Source organism: Hydra vulgaris, chromosome 10 (genome assembly GCF_038396675.1).
Source record: "Hydra vulgaris chromosome 10, alternate assembly HydraT2T_AEP".
Lineage (NCBI taxonomy): Eukaryota > Metazoa > Cnidaria > Hydrozoa > Anthoathecata > Hydridae > Hydra > Hydra vulgaris.
In genome coordinates this window covers 112,655-136,062 of record NC_088929.1, presented here as the reverse complement: position 1 = coordinate 136,062, position 23,408 = coordinate 112,655, and the positions used below count along the sequence as shown (strand labels likewise).

At 27.7% G+C, this 23,408-nt stretch overlaps 1 protein-coding gene across 1 annotated transcript in view; it reads left to right on the top strand.

The window, feature by feature from the left end:
• Positions 1-995: 995 nt before the first annotated feature.
• LOC124807557 (carbonic anhydrase 1-like) overlaps positions 996-23,408 on the top strand; it is a 42,873-nt gene continuing 20,460 nt past the window's right edge. Inside the window, exons 1-2 of the mRNA XM_065808769.1 lie at positions 996-1,155; positions 7,400-7,523. Of these exons, the coding sequence (XP_065664841.1) occupies positions 1,009-1,155; positions 7,400-7,523 (271 nt within the window). The 5' untranslated portion in view covers positions 996-1,008. The remainder of the gene's footprint in view (positions 1,156-7,399; positions 7,524-23,408) is intronic.

Sequence of the window (23,408 nt, the reverse complement as noted above, 5' to 3'; positions counted from 1 at the left end):
TTTTATCCGATAGTTAAGCTTAGTTTTAGTTTTATATGTTTGTTACGAGTTTTAAACTGAACGAGTTTTAAATTAATATTTTTATTTGGACACGCGTGTTTACTTATTAGTTAATTTTTTTACATATTTAAAAATATTTCGTTATAAAGTAAAATAATAATAATAATAATAATAATAATAAACAAAACAAATAAAGTTTATAAAGTAATTATAAACTTATAATTGCACGTGGAAATGTTACATCCAACATTTTTGAACAAGTTATCTACACTAAGTAAACTATGAGCAATATTATATAAAAAACTATATACATATATATATATATATATACATATATATATATATATATATATATATATATATATATATATATATATATATATATATATATATATATATATATATACATATATATATATATATATATATATATATATATATATATATATATATATATATATATATATATATATATACTAACATATAAGTGCATATAAACATATAACATATAACAACAAAGCCGTTGAATACGTATATCGCTTTATTTGAAGTATCATTTTAATATTGAGCACTCTTTTACGACTATGAGTTTTGTTTTATTATTATAATACAAAACAACCTTAAATATCAATAAAATATGTATCGATAAAAAAATTAGGTCAACTGGAGAATGTTTGCTGGTATTATTAATTCAACTGCTAATATTACGAATTGAACAAGGTTCAAATTTGGCCAAAAAGCCTGCTTGTTTGAATTGTGCATTAAAACCCGTTGAACGCAAGTTTCGATTAGAGTTTCGATATTTAGAAAAGCGAGTTTTAAAAGCAAATTTTGATCATAAGTTTTAATTTATATTTATGTTGCTTATGCGCTGATTTTAGTTTTTGCTATAAAAACACTTAATTTATTCTTTTTTATTTTATTTACATAAAAAAATAAAATTTTTTAACTCTAAAAAATATCATTCGGTAAAGTATTTTTTGTTATTTTATCTCAAGCAAATTTTAAATGAAGAAGCAAGTTTTCTTTATTCTTATTGGAGCTGGGTTACTTATAACCAATAAAGCCTTAACAGATATCAATAGTGTTGGAAAAGAACCAAACTACGGTTGCCATTCCGAAGAAAAACATTGTATTAAAATTATCAATGAAAAGGTAAAAATATTTTCTTATTATTACTTAGTATGTTTAAAGATGTTTTAATTTTTTGTATTAAAGCCTATAAAAATTTTGATTTTGTAAACCTTTTTAAAATAAATAAGCTGTAATATAAATGAATAAAAACTATGCAACATTAATACACCAAATGAAAGCAGAAGCGTAGGAAGAGGAAAGGAAGGGTGGGGAGGAGGTTTTGGGCCAGAGCACTTTCACTATTTAAAAGAAAAAAGTGTTCAAGCTTTATTCCTCCACTTTAAAGAAGTTATTTATTTTATTTTATTGTTGTATAGAAATGTAAATGCGCTAGTAAAAATTAAAATCTTAGTAGAAATACTAAGATTGTCAATGCGCATGTAGAAACTAAAATCAGAGAAAACTGTTAAAATTACAGTTAGATTGAAGTTGCTAAAAGTTATTTGAGGCTTTGTATCTAATTTTTTAAAATAGGAAATCAGAACTTTTTTTTCAGTCTTTGAAAATGCTGGAGAAAATTGCCTTTTTTTTCCCCCTGCCTCTTTTGATGAATCTCTTCTCTGCTATTGTGAAATATGTTTGCATATGATTTATCTTAGAATTTTTAAAATTAAGTACCAAAAATAGCCTAAACTGCGTCAAGAGCATATGGTTTAAAAAATATTTTATTGTTATTTTTGTATTTTTTTGTTTTTATTTTATAGAGAAATTTTTACATAATATGAACAGGGTAGATTTGGGTATTACGAGCATTTTAAGCAAAAATTGTAATACTTTCAAGAATAACTGTACTGAATTCAAAGTTTTTGCGAATAAACAATCAGAAATTTATTTTTAAAAACACATAAGTTTTAAAAAAGTAGAAAAAGTGATCAATGCTCGTGAAAATACTTGATAGACCACTTGGTAATATGAGCATTTTAAAAAAGCTTAAAAAATTAACATTAATTAAGTAAAAAAAATACTAACCTGACAATTACAACTAGTTTCTGGAATATAATGATTCGTTAATTTGATTCATGAATATAATGATTCGTTATTAACAAAACTTATTATTAAAAGATCAAATTTTATGCCACTTTGTTTTACGCAAAAAATTAAATAAATTTAGTTTGTCATTTTTTCAATTTTATTAACTCAAACTTTTACACAATAAAATACAAACTTTTCAAAATTCAACCCAATAGAAAAATTAAAAAAAAAAATTATACACACACAAAAAAAGGTTACTTCCACCCTTTTTAATTTAAATAATTGGGAAAAAGTAAACTTGTTAAACTGGAATAAAAATTGAGATATTTAGAAAACCAAATAGAATTAATTAAAAATAAAATGCAAAATAATCTTATTAGAAATTAAATTACAAAAAAACTGTTTCGATAAAATATTAAAGTAAACTATTTATTATTTAAATAAATTTGAGTTGTTTCATGGTCAGAAGCTGTTCCGCGGCATTTTTTCATGAAAAAAAAACCTACATTGATTTACTTTTCTGGGTAAACACGATTGACTAACCCATGACTTGAAACTAAAAGCTTCATATTGGTAACACATGCTGTTTTAAGTTGGGAATGCTTCTTTCTAAAATCTTTTGGCGCTTTTGGCACCTCTTATATTTTTGTCATGTCTTGGTTTTTGGAATGTTGCACTTACTGAGTTTCATCTAAAGATTCACTGAAATCTTGCGTTTCATTAGTTGCTTTGGATTTTTGGCCTCATTGTCTTGCTTAGTTTTTCGATCATCTCAAAGGTTTATAGATACTGGCCTTTAGCTATTTAAATGTTGACTCTTTTGATTGTTTTTTGTATGTCAACATGGTGGCGCTGCAAAATTTTTTTCAAGTTGCCTTCGAGTGGTAAAAGTTTTTAAATCATTCGTCACCCAGAGTAGATCGTAAATAGTTTTTTATTAGCTTCAATTCGCTAAGACTTCTCTCACAACTTGCAACAGTAAATGGTATGGTTAACACTATTGTTAATGAAATCCAAATGTTTGGCACCACATTTTAAAATCCACTGGATTTTATAAAGTTTAAGACATTTAGAGGACGTCCTGGAATATCTATAGGAAAAAAGAGTGGATGCAGATTTCAACTCATCGAATAATTGTGCGCCAATAATATCGCAATATTTTTCCATTTTTAATTTCAGATGCAGATCTTTGTAAAACTTAAGTGAGACGTTGTCCGCAAGTAATTTTTTCAGATTATATCGAATTTCCCGAGTTTGGTAAAATTCATTCATTTGTTGAAATTTTTCTTGAAAAGATGCTATGATATTATCTAAAAATTACCTTAAAGACGTTGATCTTAAAACTGTTCTTTGAATTATTACAATCTCACCTCTACTCTAATAAGCAAGCATTTGCTTTTTACGGCGTATTCATCTCTCAATAAAACCTAGTTTAACTTCCAATAAATTCAGCCAACTCTTTTGCATCCACTAGAGAATTTTCAAAACCAGTTACCCTATATTCTGTCACTAACTCTGTTCATGATTTCATAAATGAAACTACTGAGGTAACATCCATGGCTGCAGATTGCAAAGATTTGCTTACAATATTTACATGATCTAAAATATTATACTATTATTAAGTTTCATGTTTAATGGAAATATCAGAATAGTCTGTTTTACTCAAAGTAACTAAAACATCGTAAATTTCCACTATTTACTACCGTAGTGGTGTTAAACATTCAATTCAACTTACCGATCAAGTTTCACAAACAGTAAGATTGGACACATGATCTTTCAGTATGTTCAATCTAGATACTGAACTGAAAAAGGCGTATGTAGTCGTTGAACAACTCCAAAAAATGATATTGACTCAGTACAAAATGTTGCACAATCGCATATAACTAAATTTAGAGAATGACATTCACAAGGCATGGAAAAGCTCTTGAATTTAGCTCACAAACTCGAGCTTGTACGCTTTTGTTTTTACTTATATTTGCACCAATATTATATCCTTACCTTTTGCTATTCATTAAATTTACGTCTTTAAACAACTTTTGTAAAGTTTCAAATTAAGATTCTCCAGTGAATTTTTTAACAGTTTAATATGTTCATAAATTTTCTTTAATCTCTATCTCATTGCCGGAAATATCACCAAATCTTTAAAATACTAATATAAATGACACAGAAAACTTTGCCTGAAACCCCTGACCCTAACCCTAACCCTAACCCTAACCCTAACCCTGCTAAATTATCGTACAAAATCGAAACTTCTTACGGATTATGTTTTTCCTAGAAAGAACCTAAATAGTAAATGCCCTGATTGTATTTTTCCTAGAAAGAACCTAAATAGCAAATGCTCCGAGATTTTGGTAAATTTCCTTTTTCCCCCAAGCAGAGATGAAATAAATTATATAATAAATTTTAATATAAACACCTAAAGTGCATTTTTCCCCTTATTTTGCGCCCCCTATATTTCTGCGCCACAGGCTGAGTCGGCACTGCTTTCACGATTATATACTATCGATTATTTAACTACCCACTTCCACGATTGCGTCAGTTTAGCACCCCCTTTCAATAAATTTTTTAATGTTTTAATAAGTAATTTTTTCATCATCTGCTTAAGCTGTTTTATACCTCACGTTACCTTCAGCGGTATAAGGCTTTTTTTTATTAAGAAACTTTCTTTTTTTCTATTTAAAGTTAGGACAATCTTCGTTATATTGTTAGATTCTCGTATTTTTTAACCACGCCAAATTTCTTTAACAACTTTGGGGTTAGGGGTGTGACTTCTTTAAATAAGCTTATACAATATCTCTCACTTATTTATTTTTGGGGTCTGTAATTACTAACATATTGCGAGGTTAGAATTATTTTGTTCTATCTCCATGTTTTTCCGAACCGAGAAAATTAAGTTCAAAGTTTTAAATGGAGCTGCAAGCTAAATAGCATAAAAAACGCAAACAAAACCAATTTGTATTAATTTCCTATACAAGCTACCACAGTTTTAAAGAAATTGTTTTAAAATATTTAAAGTGCACGTGTCTGAATTACTACACCCTGATTTGGACATAGAATAATGTAATACACACTTTTTTTAAAAAATACAGTATTATTTTGTTATATCTCCATTTTCTGTTAAAAAACATAATTTAAGCCAGTAGTTTTTATACATATTGTGGCGAGATGATTAGTTATGAGTTCTAAAAGCATATTAAAAAAAATATTAAAAAAACTAAAAACAAGCATCTCAAATAGATTGCACATTAAAAAATAATCTTAGAGAATAATTAGTTAACCAGCACCTCTGGTTAATCCAATGCAACATTTACAGCAGGCATATACTTGAAACTACATTGAAAGACATTGGCTTTATCATTTGAAATTTGAACACCCTAATTCAAGACAGAAAACATTAGTACCACTGTCATGACTAAGATCGTAGTTTTTTAAATCATGCTTTAGAACAAGCATTAAAACATGACTTTCTGTAGTATATATGATCTGAATGCTAAACGCTTTATCTGGATATAAGGAACAAGCTTAAAGTTAAATTAGCCTGCAACAACTGATTGTTTGAAATCCATTTTCATCATTTGGTAGACAAAAAAAAAAAACTTTTTTTGAAGAGCAGGAATTGTTCTGATTAAATCAAGTGGTAGATATATTTCAAAAGGAGCGAGTGTTCTATCAAATTGGCTGTAGGTGTTATCAACCTCTTGTATACTAGAATTCCCTGGTCTTAAATTTTTGTTAAATTACTCTGAGTTTTGAGAAACATCTTAAACAAAGAATCAACAAATTTAAGTTTTCATTTTTCATTACTGATATTTTTTGTACATTTAAATTAACAAGTATTTAACAGCCTTTCTTTTTGGTTACAGACTTGCATGAAACATTTTCTCCCTTTCTATTTTTATGCGACAAACCAGATTGTCTTAGCTGCTATCTCATATTCTGTGTCCAAGTTTTAAGTGTTGACTTTCGTTTCCTAGTTTTTCCTCAACGTAGGGGCAGACAACGAGTTGGATTTTCATCATGAACATCAAAAACAGTCAGATCAGTCTCTGTGAAGAAAAATATATGTGTGTGTGTGTGTGTGTGTGTGTGTGTGCGTGTGTGTGTGTGTGTGTGTGTGTGTGTGTGTGTGTGTGTGTGTGTGTGTGTGTGTGTGTGTGTGTGTGTGTGTATGTGTGTGTGTAAACAATAACATGTTTTACCTTAAACGGTTTGTTTTGCGTAAATAATTCTGATTGGAAAACGGAGATAGCACATTATATTTTTAATTTATAATTAGGATTAAGGAAAACAAAATGCAATGCCAGGTATAGTAAGTTAATTATTTTTTTTACTGATTTATTTGTAAAAAATAATTATTTTATCCATAAAAAGAAATAAAATTGATCTAGTTCAATTTTTTTGAATTGTGGAGATAAACAAAATAATTCTAACCTCGTGATATATTCTACACCACATTTAAGACAGTTATTAGTATCATTAACAAAGACTTCATGCAAGAATAAAGTAGCTGTATACTAATTACCACTTTTACAAATCTTTAGTCTTGGACTCTTTTTTTTCAAGTCATTTTTACATGTTACCTGATTTATATGTTATTCATTCTGAATTATCATATAGAGCTTTTCCAGAAACGTTTTAAATGTTTTTATACATAATATTCGTAAAGTTTTATTATTACCTTTTCGAACTAAATTCCATTTAGAATTAAGACTAAATTTCCATTTAGTTTTAAGACTTAAGTCAACCACTTTTTTGTATTATTACTTTTTAGTTCAGATAAATGATTGGCTACTTCTTTTACGTTAAATGATATTTCTAATATTATAAAGTTTATGTTTGCTCTAATTTTTCTTGCAATGACGTAAATATGGTTTCCTCTAATTACTGAAGTATAACATAGATTGTTTTCCTCTAATTAAAATTTTTTATGATAGTAAAAAGATTTCCGTGAAGTGTCAAAAAAAATTATATTATACGCGTATATTTATATATATATATATATATATATATATATATATATATATATATATATATATATATATATATATATATATATATATATATATATATATATATATATATATATATATATGTATATATATATATATATATATATATATATATATATATATATATATATATATATATATATATATACATATATATATATATATGTATATATATATATATATACAAATATACGCGTATATTTGTATATATATATATACAAATATACGCGTGTGTGTTTATATAAAATAATTTATCTAAAGCACATAATTTTTATTCTATTTAGAGGGAATGGTGTTACACAAACGATAATGGATTTAGTACTAAAGTGCCTTGTAACAGTGACGATGACTGCATTAAGACGGTCAAATGCGTATCGTATAACTCAGTCCACCGAAACCGTTTAAGTGGTAAGTTTTTGTTTTAGTTATAGAATAACAATTTACAAAAATATTTTCAAATAATAAAAATACCCACGAAAACAGCCAAATTTTCGGGTTCCCATTAGTGATATATATATATATATATATACCTTAAAGTAAACCACTTATTAGATACCCGGCGCCGGGTATCTTAAAAGAAACTTTTAATAAACAATAACCTGTAAATAATTTTAAATTAAGTGCTGAAACTATTTTTCACAGGATTAATTTTAGTTTAAACTTCAACCAATAAACTTCGGGATAGAAGTCGAGGAGTCTTACGGAATCAATAATTACAAAGCCTAATTTGCTCAATATTGATAGTCTCAATTAAAACATTTTTCAAAATATATTTTTGGAAAATAATTAGTATATATTGCAAAAAAAAAAACTGCTTTATACGGATATTTGAATAGCTTTTTTCTATTGTGTGAGATAATTTTTTCACAAGAGAATTTTTCGAAGTTGAAAGAGTTAATTTTAACTTTAAAGCTATTGATGTATTTTGTATTAACGACGCCAGAAGGCAAGTTATTTCAATTATTACCAACCCTGAGGAAGAAATAATATTTTCGGACAAAAATTTTACACTTTAGTTTACATAATTTGAGTTCGTGACCTCGAGTCTAAATATAGTTGTTTACTAAAAACAAGCATGATATACTTAGACAAACTTTAGGCTTCGGCGTCCCGGAACGTTAATCCCGAAATGAATAGGGAATCACGTTATCCCGGTAGGAATGTAACGGTAAAAATAAATCGGGACAAAAAAGTGCGGTAACGTCTTGGTTCAATCAGGACGAGGTTGGTGCGGTAACGGTTGAAACCGCCTTATTTCTTGATTGGGAAACCGCACCAACCGAGATCAAACCGCACCAGTTTATTTTGTTTAAAACTGTAACATAACATTACGTTCCGTTACGTTACCGCACTTTTCCAAAAATGTTATTTTATAAATTTAAAAAAAAAAAATTTTTTAACAAAAAATGCGCGTTGAAGGCAATTGTTATTTAACAAATTATGCTTTAAACAAATGCAGATAACGCACTCCTTTACATAGCGCTTTATCTAACTTTGGTTCATATCATAACTAAGGCTATCAACGGGTACCCGGGCAATCGGGCAGCATTATCAAATGAAGGGTAACCGTTGTTTATGCAAAAAAACAAATTGTTTCAATTTACCAATTATCAATTCTTTTTTTTTTAAGTTTTGAATCATTAATTGAAATAAAACAATTTAACAATATGAAATTGGTATGTAAAATAAGATTTTGAAGAAATAGTTCCGATTTCTTTATTTTTCAAGAAGTAACGGGTTTTTTTTCAAGAAGTAACAGTTTGTCCGGAACGTCACGGTTTTTCACGTTACTCTTGGTAAGTTATAAACCAAGAATCACGTTAACTCCCGAAACGTCACGATTTGTCACGTTATTCTTGGTTCGTCTTGGTTTATAACCGCACCAAATTTTTGAGTGCGGTTATTCAATCGGAACGTCACATTCCCGGAACGTAACGTTTCAATCAGTACAATTTTTTTAAAAGTGCGGTAAAGTCTTGGTTCAATCGGGACAAAAGTTGCTATCACGTAAGATTACGTTACTATATTATTTTGAACCGGGACGCCGAAGCTTAACAAATTTAATTTACGTAAAATAATCAGCGTTATTTTGAGAAAACATTTCAGCGCTTGAGGAAACAATTGTAGCTCTAGCTTTAAGTAGGGGCCACGTTTTAGAGCGGTAGCGGTAGGTTTTTAATTGTCTCGATTGTCTCTTTAAACTTTTTAAAAATATTTATTGTAGAACAAAATTTTATTTGTTTTATTCAAAGTTGCTGACTAAATTACTTTTAGTAATTTCGTAAAATCAAAAAAATCAAACTCTTTCGACGGGAGTATCATGAATTAAATTTAATTCTTGCAAAACGTAGAAATCTATTTAAAATTCTAAATTATATTTTGCAAGATATACTTCCGAAACTTAATCTTTTGCAAATAGAGCCCAGCAAATTAGAAATTTTAAATTGAGTCAGAGAAGATTTTTGAGATTCAACTTAAAAAAATCCATATTCTTGAGTCAAAATAAATTTTAAAAAGATTTGTTTCATAATGTTTTATGAAGCAACTGACCTTACTGCACAATGCAACTAAGATAAAAGTTGAATATCTTTGATTATAAAATCTATATGAAAATCTTTGATTACAAAATTTTTGATTATAAAAATTTATGAAAATCTTCGATTATAAAATAGTTAGAAAAACAGAGATGCATTTAGCATTAATGTATGATTTATGATTTCTGCAAAATTTCAACTATTTTGTGATTACAATCAATACCATTCTGCACTAAGTTATAAATTAGGATCTTATAATTAACAGTAACCCTGAATTTCCGAACGCAAAAAGTTTGACATGTGACATTTTGATAAAAAAAATTTATAATTAATAATAGCAGCCGGTTAGGAAGTAGGCGTGAACTTCCAATTAAATGCTCCTCCGCGGTGCTTTGTGATATGACCCAAAGGATTTCTTTGGGCACTTAAATAAAGTTGAAAAAAAAAAAAAATTAGTAACAATAATTCTCAAAAGTATTAGTAATAGAAAAAAAAAACTAATTTTTTTAAAATTCAAGATTCCATTCGATTTGCCAACACATAGGTATATTTGGGTAATATGAGCATATTAGTAATACGAGCATACCAAAAGATTTTAAAGACCGACGTGAGTAGTGAATTTTCAAGTTGTATTTTTTGAATCGACAAATGGTGATATTAAAAATATAATAGGCGTAATTTTATACGCAGAAGTTGGCGGCGCTTATCTTATACGCAGAAGTTGGCGACGCTTATCTAATTAATACGCTTTTTGCTTTTTTGTGTTGTTAAAATATAATCTTTAAACATATAAGAATCTGTGGCGCAACCTTTTTTAAAACTTCTGTGTTTTCAATAAAATTTTTGGATGCCCAAATATCTAAGTGAATCACGAGTAGATCCCAAAAAATTGTTTTAAATTTCTGTTAAACAAAAGTGAACTCAGTAAAAAATGCCGTAAAACTTGAAATATTTTTTCCAACTGATTTATACGAACAACTACAGTGTGTGAAAGCATGTTTAAATTTTATGTCAGTAACATCTAAAAGGCACATCTAAAAAAGTTGTCTTTTAAATGTGCCCACACAATACTAGACTTTTTAGATGTGACCACAAACCGCCAATATAAATCTGGCGTTATAATGGCATTACGTTGAAGAAAAATGCACTAACGGCATATTTGTTATTTTTGCCGTCGTATTTATTATACTGATTCTATTTTTACAAGCACAATATTGAAAACACAATAAAAACCATTACGACTAGGTTTTGATGCCTTTAAAGAATTCAAAATAAAAAGGTTAATAAACAAATGACCTCTGAAAAAATACGTCTAAGTTTACCCTGATATAAACTGTTGTCGCCGCTAAAATTACAAAATAGAAAAGAGTATAAAAATGGACATCCTATAATTCATTTCGTTATTTTTGAAAATACATAATATTAACATTGGTAAAAGATGTTATTGCTACTAAAGAGTACAAAATAAAAAGGATTTTATACACAATATTATAATTGGTAATTTATGAGTATTTTAAAATGAGTCAACCATTATTAGTAACATTATCATTAGTAACAGATGTTGTGCCTACACAAAACATGAAGTATTAAAGAGAATAAGGGCATGATTGTACATCCTTTTTGTATGATGTATTTTGAAGTTGTGCCAGCATTTTTTTCCATTAATAATCTAACAGAGTATATCTTTTTCAAATTATTATAAATTACTCATTTTCCGAGGAGGGATCGACAACTGGTAGTAATGGTAAGATTATTTTCAAAATAAATAAGTTGGTAAATCAAAAGATTTATTATTATTCTCTTTTATACTTAGCGTTACAGCTATTTTGAAAAGATATTACTTTATTGTTGCTACTAGATGTTGATATCCCAAGTAAAAGCAAAATATAAAAGTAATTAAGCTCACAAGCCTTAAAAATGTATGAAATATATACTTGTACCGAAAAGATATATGTAACTTTACCACTGGAACAAGATGTCGATGCTACTAGAGTCTATAAAACAAATAGTTGATGAGTCAATAACAACCTTAAAGTTTATGAAATGATAACTTTTATTGGAAAGAAAAAAGTTCAAATGTAACTTTACCACTTCTACAATAGTGGTGGTCCTATTAAACCAAACAATGATGTTATTGTTGTTTTTATTGAAACTGTAAAAAAAAGGTTTTTTAATGAAAAAATTGGTTAATAATAGATGATATACCAATACAAGCTTACTTGGTATCAATGTACTATTAATACATACTTTCAATATTGAACAAATGTAAACAAATTGAAACTTTTCACGACTACTTCGCTCCAACTATTAACAGCAAAGTGGTCGTGGCAAGGTTGTGGCTTTTTCCCTAAAAACTTTTTTTAATTTAATTCAAAAATGAATAATCCAATACTTACTTTTTATATCCAAATATTAAAACAGGATTAAGATTAAAAATAATATTTTTTTTTATAAATTAGAGAAAAGTCCTAAAATCTCTCTTCCAAATACTTATAAAAAAGAACAAACATTAAAGTTATGCTCGAGGAGAACATACCTATTATCAAAAACTAACCTTACCTTTTTAACGACTGTGGATGAATTTATAAGTTTATAACAGCTATACTATCTTCAGACAGAATAATATTTAGAATGCTATTTTTCTTTTTTTTTTTAATTTAGAGTCAGGTGTTTCAAGATGTCCTTACGGACTTATCATAGAGCGCAGGACTAAAAGGAATAGAAAAATTAAATTGAAAGTGCTGTAAAGTTTCACTCAATAGTAACTTTATATAGTGCTGTATAGTTTCACTTAATAGTAACTTTACCCGCAGAGTAGAGTTATTTTTTCTTAAACTCAAAATGGTGGGAATGGTGACTTTTCCTTTCGTTAAAATACTGTTATAAAATTTAGAGAACCACAAAAGGATTATGGGAGTTTTTAAGGTGTTCAACGACTTATCCCACAGTTATCTAAATACTTATTAATTTTTAGAAGTGGGATATAATTTCTAATAAATATTAACTAATAAATTATGCTCGTTATTTTGAGGAAAAGTTTAAACTTTGGTTGTAGTTAAAAAAAGCGGTGTATTGAGTGGAGTTTGAAAATGTTGCCTAAGTTTCTTTACAATATCATTTGTGTTTTGCAATTTGATAATTAAAAATATACTGGTTTGAATCTTACAAATGTTGTCAAATTTCTAAGAATTTGTTGCTCTTGAATTTTAATACTTGTTGTTTTTTCATTGACGTTTTTGCTATGGCCTGCTTTAACCGCTTTATGAAAAATTTTTCGTTCTAGGATGTATTTTTTGTACTCCAAGCATTCTTGATGATTCTTTAAATAATAAATGAATTTTTGATTCTTATTATGTGATAATTTTTTCCATTGTTTATAGTCAAAATATTTTTTTCAGTTTTTAAGTTCCTTTACCCACCATGATTTTGAATACTTACAGATTACATGTTGTTCAAACCACTGTTTAACAGCTTTTAGAGAATCATTTTTAGATCGCATGTTTGCATTAACTCTAGTTCGATTTGTGATTTTTGAAGGTGTAGTTAAATCGTTAAATGTTAAAAGGGCGGAAGTCCAAAAAATCTAGACTTTTGAGAAACTAAATAAAAAAATGCATTTTCCCACGTAAGAATTTTTGTTATTGTTTCAATAATTTTTTTTTGAAGAGGATAATGTTTTTCATCTTCAAAAAAAAAAAAATTAAACCCTTAACAAAAGTTTACAACGGGGGAAAATGCAGTTTTTTTTAGTTTTCCAAAAGTTTGCTTTTTTGAACTTTCGCCTTTTAACATTTAACGATTCAACTATTGAAAGCTATGGATAGTTTTTGATTACATAATTTAATGAAATTTTTGTTATTCTATGCACATTTTAGAATGCACCCACAGTTTTGTGTTATGCTGTTTATAACGGTTGACAAGTATGTGTATTGGTGATAATAAAGCTTTTCAGGCCCGACGCCAGGAATTCTAGCGCCCCGGGCATCAATTTAAATCGCGCCCTTTATGAATTATGAACTTTATTTGTAACTTGAAATGTTGAAAGTTGAAATGATTTTTATTTGTAACTTAAAATGTGAAAAAATAAATATCAACATTTTGCCTTTTAAAGGGAGGATTAACTAAGGAAATTAAATTATTTATATAAAAATAAACAGGAACCAATTCAAACTTTATTCAATACTAAATTTAACTTATTTAGCCTTTAAATCTGCAAGATTCTAAATTATTTCGGTTATGTCTAATTGGATTGCTATTTCAGTTTTGATGGATAATATAGCTAAGTTATTAAATCATTCGTCATCCATAGTTGATCTTTATAAAGCATATTGAAGCTAATAAAACTTTTTTATTAGCTTCAATATGCTAAGAATTCTCTCACCACTTGCAGCAGTAACTGGTATGGTAAGCATTATTGTTAATGAAATCCAAATGTTTGGCACCACATTTTAAAATCCACAGGATTTTATAAAGTTCAAGACATTTAGAGGACGTCCAAGAATATCTTTAGGAAAAAAGGGTGGATGCAGATTTCGACTCATCAAATAATTCTGCGCCAATAATTTCACAATTTTTTTCCATTTTTAATTTCAAATGCAAATCTTTGCAAAACTTATGTAAGACATTGTCCACAGGTAATTTCTTCAGATTATATCAAATTTACCAAGTTTAGTGATATTCATTCATTTGTTGATATCTTTCTTAAGGAGATGCTATGGCATCATATAAAATTACATTAAAGAAGTTGTTCTTAAAATTGCTCATCAGATTATTACAATCTCACCTCTACTCTAATAAGCAATCATTTGCTTTTTACGGCATATTCTTCTCTCAATAAAATCTGGTTCAACTACTAATAAATTCAGCCAATTCTTATGCCTCCACTATAAAATTTTCAAAACCAGTTACCCTTTATTCTGTCACAAACTCTGTTCATGATTTAATAAGTGAAACTACTCAGGCAATATCCGTGGCTACAGATTGCATAGATTTGATAGCAATATTTACACAATCTAAAACATTATACCGGGTAAAAAGCATAACCAAAAGAGAAAAAGTGCAGATAATGTATAAGTTTATGTTTAATAAAAATATCAAAAGAGTCTGTCTACTCAAAGTTACTAAAGCATTGTAATTTTCCACTATTTAGAACCGTATTGGTTTTTCATTCAATTCAACTTTCCAATCGAGTTCATTCAATTCAATTTTCAACATTCAATTCAACTTTCCAATCGAGTTTCACAAATGATATTGCACAATCGCTTACAAGTAAATGTAGAGAATGACATTCGCAAGGCATGAAAAAAGCTCTTGGATTTAGTTCACAAACTCGAGCTTGTGCGCCTTTAGTTTTAGTCTTTATATTTCACCAATATCGTATCCTTGCTCTTTACTATTCATTAAAATTAAATTTACATCTTTGAACAACTTTTGTAAAATTTCAAATAAAGATTTTCCAATGGATTTTTTAACAGTTTGATAAGTTAAAAAAAGTTCTTTATTCTCCATTTCATCGTTTGAAGTATCAACAAACATTAATGTTAAGGAGAGTTGCTCAGTATGGCTGACATCAGGGGTGCAGTCAAGAATAATACTAAAATATTTCATTTCTCTAGCTTGTCATAAAATATTGTTTTTATTTCCGAATGCCAATAAAGAAAATAACTCATTTTGAATTGTTTTTTCTCAATCATTTACATGAGATTCTTTAGAGGAAATACGTTGTAAATGCTCGTTTAATGTTGCATCCTGTATGCTCAATAGTTTTATTACCCTTAAATAATTTTCATTTTGAGGAGTAATTTATCTGCCTGAAAAACCACGAAAAGCAGTGTTATTTTTGGATAGACACAAAATTATGTGGCACGTTTAATCTAAAATAAGTTGCCAGTGATCTCTTTCTCTAATAATTTAAGATTGCAAATCTTTATCAATAGTTTTTTTAAGTCCAACTAGCTTCAAACCAATTACCTAAGTACTTTTACTGTTTAGGTGAACTTTCATGCGATTTCAAATTTTCGGTAATGTGTTTACAGTTACTTTGAATAACTATTACACGGCGTTAATTTTTGTTCAAAAATCTCCCTATCGCCAGTTTGCGCGTGCTTTCACACTTACAGTCATAGTAAGTAGAAACCGTGTGAAAATAAAGTTGAAATTTTAATAGACCAATCAAAATTAAAAAATTTTGCAAGTGGTTTCTATTGATACAGACATTTTGCGCTAAACTTGAATTTTACTTATAAGAAAGCAATGCGTACCTCGTCCTAACATTTTTTTAATTATATCTTGAGATTATACTTTCACATTGATAACATAATATTAAATTGATATTTACAGAAAAAATATTACAAAAATTGGACACTACAATTATAATTGTACTTCTGAATAAAAATTAATTATTAAAATACTAAAAATCAATATGTAAATATTATTTTTTAAACTAAAATTTGTAAAACATCATAATCTCCAAAAATAACTTAAAGAAATTATGAAATATAAGTTATCTGATTAGTAAATAAAATAAAGGGAAAATTCTTCTTAAAAAATGCTGCTATGAAAACTTTTTAAGTTGGTTTGTAGTTGAAGGTTCTATTGATTTCGTTGCAGGAAAGTAAGTTGTCAAGTACAGCCTGCCAATACCTAAAAAACAAAAATAAAAAATAACTACTACCCTACCAATTTATCATACATGCTCTATTTTCATTAAATATGTAAATTCTATTTCATAAATCTACACACACTGTAGTTTGCATAGCTTGTTGAACAGCCTAGCTTTAGATTATTTGTGATTTAAATAGCTAACCTTAAGTTAATCTTAAACCAATATAATAACTTAACCTTAAACCAATAAAACTATAAACTATAACAAAATAAACTTGAACCAATAGAACTACTATACACATCTACACCTTAATTTATTAAAAAAAATCAAAAGCATAACATTAAGAAAGGTGTCATCTTATTGATATTTTTATAACAGGTAATATTTATAAAAACTAGTAGAAACAAATTTTTTTCATATTATGAATATCTTAAATTTTTTTCATATTATGAATATCTTTTTCATAAAGGTTATATAAAAAAATCTTGAAATGATATGAGTAAAATCCAAGTCTAAAAAAATATATTAATTAATTGAACAAATATAATTTGTTCAAATTATTTAAATTGAGATATAATTAAAATGCAAAAAGGATTTTCCGAAGTAAAATGAAACCAAAAAATTTGTTGCTTGTAAATCCTTTTTGATGTTTGCCAGCACAAACTTTTTAATAAAAAGCCATAAAACTGAGCAGCCTTCAAGTCATTACATCTGTGATACCTTTGAAATTCACAATACTTGAAATAATCTTTTTGTGACATACAAATCCGGAGTCATTTTGGGACTCCACATTCCTGCTTGGATCATGGCTTTACTTAGATAACTTTAACACAAACATCAAGTTTTTTAATAATCTGAAAACTTGCTTCAGATTACTATAACCTCATAATAAGTATATCCGATACCTTGCATCAGATGTTTATCAACTTTGAAAAACAAACTACAAGTTGTTTTTGTTTTTGAACATGCAACGTATAAATGGATATTAATAAATATAAATGAGAGAAACACAGTTTTTTAAGATGTACACCAACATTTGTATGAAAAATTATTATTATAAAACATTTATATATGTAAAAATAGAAAATTTGTAAACACTTCAGTTCATTACTTATATAATGTAACATATTCAAATAGTCGTTTGAATATACTAATTATAATTCCTAAAAGACTTTTTTTGTAGCCGTTTATACATTACATTCACAGTAGTACTAGTCTTTACATTCCTTCAATAATAAAATTGTTGTAATCAATAATAAACTTTTTTATCAGCTTAATAAGAACTTAATAATAAATTAATAATATGTAACCAAGTGAAAAACTTATCTTTCATAAAAATATTTAATAAAGTTACAATTTATTTACAAAGTATACAAAAATGTAAAATAAAGTCTAGACAATTTTAAAATTTCATGAACATAAGTAAAAATAATAACTAATATAAACAATTATGAAGATGTGATAATAAAAAGATAAAACTTGGAACTTCAAAAACTTTCAATCATTTTTTTTTTCTCACAAAGCCTATTTATCTCAGTCAAATAAAATAAAAAGTAATATTTAGTGTGTTTAAATATCCTAATAGCACAATAATGTAGCATAAATATACACTTACTTCAAAAATTAAATCTGAATGCATTTCTCGGTTAATCACAGACAACACTGATGTGTAGCCAGTCACACGTTGCATGTGAAGATATTTGTAAACATTTTTCATACTGTTTTAATATATATTTATTAGGGGTGGGAGTTAAGGTTAGTATTAGTCTAACTAAATTTAGTCGACTAACTTTTTAGCGTAACTAAAACTAGTCGATTAAAACAAGATTTAGTACTAAAAACTGAATAACCTATGTCATGAAATTTTCACACACAATGGCACATTATTGTGGCGGTTGAATGTCCTAATTATGGTTCATAGGGGCCAGTCAAATCTTCGTAACGTATTAAATCAAATTAGAATTTTTTTGCAGCTCTGAGACAACTACCAATTCGGTTGTTGCAACTGTTTATGAACACCCAATGGGCACGGAATCTATAAAAGGCACCCTTTGAACGTTTAATTAACATTCTGTAGTTTAATTTAACCTCTAATTCGGGGTTGGGAAAGCGAACTTGTTGGGGTATTTTTGTTCTCACGCTCCAATCACCGCGATTTTTTTGAGAAACGTTTTCATTTGACTAAACATTCTTGAGTTATGAGTTCGCACAATGCCTAAAAGTGTCATATCTGAAACATCAAAAAAATCCTGCCCACGCCGCTGGTAAAGCAATATACGAAAAATAAAATTTTCGCAAGAATCACAAGCGAAAAGAAACTTGCTAATTGATTTATTTCGAAAGAAGATTTTTGGAACCTACCGAAAGGACTCCGTTAAAAAATAATATCATTTTTTTACTTCATAAAAATTTGCATGCGCGATAATTGACACTTATGAGTAATGAGCATTTAATTACTTAGTTCATTGAACGGATTTTTTTAAAAGGAACATTTCAATCTTGTTTTTATGACGAATTTCAAGTTTTCTTTCGTAAGTGACCGTTCTTCAAGTGGATTTATCAAAAATTTTCCTTTCGAAATAAATTTTTTGATCATTATTTGAAAAAACAAACTAGTAAAAATTTAATATGTTGCTATACTGAAGATAAAGTTTCATTACAAACAGTTTGATATATACAGATATTTTATTTTCACATTTCTTGCAGTTAGGCGAATAAACTTCCTTTATAGATTTCGAAACGTAGTTATCGAAAGCGCTCATTTCTCAAATGCTACTTCCAAAAGTGAAACTTCTGGTGAAACTCTTGGAAGTTTTGAAAGAGCATTATTTGAAATAGCAACTTGCGAAAGTCTAATTTTCAGAAGTATTATTTGCGAAAGTTACTTTGACAAATTTAAATAAACATTCGTTACGAATAAAAATAAATACTAATTGTATATACCCTTTTGAAAGATTTTTTTCCAGAAATCTTTGAAATCTTTCGATTAACAACCTTATTTCAAAGGCTAAAAATAGCAACATAGGAAAAATTATCCCAGATAAGTTACATTCATAAAGTTGGATTTTATTATACATTGCCAATAAATTTTCATTTCCATATTAGTGATATATAGTGTTGGAGCCAGCGAGAAGGGAAGGTGGTGTTGGGGGTATGACACTCACTATCTATTACCATGGAACTATAAGAGATGGTCGTGCAACCTATTGTTTTACATCAAAGAGGCCGCAGAAATTAGCGAGCCATGCGAGTTTCCAATAAACTCTAAATTTTCACCCGTCAACAAACAAATCTATTAAAATGGCTGCCCTTAGTTTTTAAACAGAAAGTCTGACTACGTGGTATTAGTTTAACCTTTTATAGCATTTGTTTAATAAGACTGTTCAGGATAAGTAACTACTTCACGTGTTGACAAATTACTAAATAAATTACACCAAGAAAAAGGAAATCAGTTGTCGGCACGAACAGATTTTTATCATTTTTCCAACATAAACATTTGTAAATTTGGGAACTTTTTCGTGTAAACAAAGTTCCATCAATAATAAAATAGATCTGTAAGGATAATTTTAAAATGACTAAAAAAATAAAGCAAGAAGTAACAATGCTTTAATAAAATTTTTAGTCAAGATCTGGTTTCATGCAACTCCTTGGTCCTTCATTCACCAGCCTTAGTTTTGTGTATTTTTTGAGTATTATTTCCGATATGTCGCCATTTTTTGCCTCGACTACTCTATAAGCTCCAATATATATATATATATTCCACTGAGCATTGTTTTTTAGTAGGTGTATTTTCTAATGGGCTTTTTTATAACTCGTTTGATAATGCAAAGCCTTTTTAAAAGCTATTCAAGGTTATAATCATCTTGCAAAATGTAGCCAGATATTTCATGGTTTTGTTCATCACGTTTATATACTATTTCATTTGTCATAAAAGGCACATAATAACCCATTTGTTTTTTTCAAATAAATATTAGTTTATATATAGCTGGTAAATCATGCTATGTTAATATTAAATACTTAGTTATTCTTGCGGTTTGCCATAAATTGGCTTTGCTAAATTCTTTAAAACTGTGACAAATTATTTTTTTCTTTATTGTATTTACATTCATTTTATGTATGAGTTATTTATCCTTAACTGTGTATATTTCTGTTGTTAAAAATAAAAATAGAAAATTCTATAATATTCATAAACAATAAGTCTACATAGTAGATGGTGTAGTTCCCTGGACATGATACCAATATTCTCTAAGTAGCTACAAAACTAGTTGATATTATGTATTATTTGTTATATCTCTAGTTATACATGTACTAAATTAGTTAAGTAAATGATCTCAATTTCTATATTATTATCAACGCTATATAAAATTAAGCTTAAAACCTGATTCTACTGTAGCCATTCCAGACGATTTTTTTATAATTCAAATAAACATATGTAACTTATATAATTGTATAGAGCTTGACTTGACTTTTTTTGTTTTGATTTTGCGTGACATAATTTGCATTATGTCACGTAAAATCAAAACAAAAAACGTCATAAAATATGCGAAGGAATATAGTTATATATATATATATATATATATATATATATATATATATATATATATATATATATATATATATATATATATATATATATATATATATATATATATATATATAATTTCTATATACAAATCCTTAGAACCTTCAAGAACTCTTCAAGAACTACTCTTCAAGAAAACATAAATAAATACTTGTTATAAAAAGAGGAAAGAGTAAACTTGCAATTTCCACCTGGACACTCTTAAAAAACACTTTTTTTTTCTATAAAAATAAACCTTGAAGTTTTGAAGCGCTAAGAACTAAAAATTTATGTATAAAAGTTAAAAAGTGTCCACATTCCATTAGATTCGTCATCCCTTTTTTAATATATACGCTCCAAAAGCTTTGTTTTAAAAAACGTTCCCGCTTGAGCTTTTTTCTTAAAAGTGGTCTTAAGATATGGATAAAATTTAAATGAAGCCATATAATCCATAGTACTTTCTATATATGGCTGGAAAGAGGTTGAGTAACACTAATTGATGCAAAAAACCTCAAGGTGTTTGCTTAAGCATACAAAAAGATATAAGAGAGTAAAGTTCATAAAAATTACGTATTTTTTGTCAAACGTCAAATGTTTTTCGTTGAGCCGTGGAATCGCTATCTATTGCTGTTATCTTGAATAACTAAAAGGAAGTTGATGTAACTGGTTAGACGAGACCAAAAGTTTTCGACGAATCCGACAGACTTTATAATTTAATTTCTATTGTTTAAAACAAAAGATTTGTAAAAATGCGCAATGAGCATGGTTCGCAAAAAAAAAAAATAATAGGTTGCACGTCCATCTCTTATAGGTCATGCTATTACCGATATTTAGTTTGATTATTCGGAAAATTAAGATGTTATTATAGTTATTTTATTATAATCGAGTTATATATTTTTATACTCAGCAAGTATAATTTTTTATCGGCAAATATTCTTACGGCAGTTTTCAACTTACCACCTCCCCCTCCCCCCGCCCTGTATACTAGCGATTATACTTAATCTCTAAATATTTAATTTCATATCAGCGATAAGAAGTACCAATTTATTACCGCTAACTTCCATCATTTTTCTCAACATGCTTGTCATTTAATGCGAAAGCTTATATATGCAACGCTATCATTACATTCATAATTAAAACTTTATCATTTTCTTATTTTTTCAACGTACGGACAAATAAGCACGGAGTTGCGATTAAATTGGTTGGCGTATTTAGGTTATGTTTGTTACAATTTAAGTACATTTAAGCTTTGGCAATTTATTTATTTTAAAATGCATACCAAATGTTAAACGTATTAATAGAGTTTTTAAAATGCAAAACATTTAATAGCATTTACCGAGAAGCTCATCGTCCGCATTTAAAAATGCAACCTCCGCAATTAAATCGTTTTTAATAACTGTGAAATAAGATAAACATTCTATTAAATGGCTGCGGTCGCTTTATCAAACCAGAAAATTTCTTATCACTTTTTAATTACTTAAAAAATGCAAAATATTTATCATTTTAAAATACATTTTCACTTTTTGTTAAAAAAAAATTAAGTTACGATATATTTTTCCCAAAATAATGTATTTTGTTTGGTATCAAAAACTTAATTTTTAGTCGTATATAAACTCATTTAATTATATTAAATATGGGTGTATACTAGGCAGCCGCAATTTTTGGCTTTAAATTGCTTCGAGCTGCAGTAGATAGTTTGTTAGAAAATAAGAGTTTTAGGGTGAAAAGTAAGATCTAAAGTTAACTAGAAGCAATCTTATTTAAAAAGTAAGTTTGAAATATCAACTTAAATAAACCGCATTTGAGACGCCATTATTTGTAGAATTATAAAGAAAAGGTAAGGTTAATGAAATCATTCATTATGAAATATAAACTTGGGTGGGTCGTAATTAATACATGAAAATGTAAAATGCATTTACAAATGTAAAAAAACTTTTTAGAAAAACTTTTTAGAAAAACCAATTGCCTAATTAGACTTTTATAGTCTAATTAGGCAATTGGTTTTTCTAAAAAAAAATTAAAATCGGATAAAGATACTTTGCAAAAAATTGCGATGATTGTAGCCTGGAAACATAAAAGCCCTCAAGTTTCTGGGGTCCCCTCCGCCCCAAACATGAGAGCAACAACTTTATAAAATCATTTTTTAAACATGTTGCAACCTTGCTTGATTGTTTTTAAAACAAAACAGTTCAAGTTCTAAATTTAAGAGTTTTAATTTAAGAACAATAAAACAAATTCAAAAATAATTATTACAACAAGATATTTCCGTATTACATTGATTAAATTGCACCAATTTTAAACCAAGTTCAAAAATTCCAAATTTTCGTACAAAAACATCAACATTTGAAAACATTCAGCCGTCATCCTGTTTCGCTTAGCATACAAATTGTTTAATGCGTCAGAAAAAAGACGCTCACTTGGTGCACTGGTAGCAGGTGTACATAAAATCATCGTTGAAATGCAATACAATATTGGAAAAACATATTGATTTTGATGCCAAAACTTTAAAACATTTTGTTCGTGCAGTGACAATCTTATATATTCACTGATTTCTTTTTTTAAATCTAAGGTTACATTTTTGTCACTATCACTTC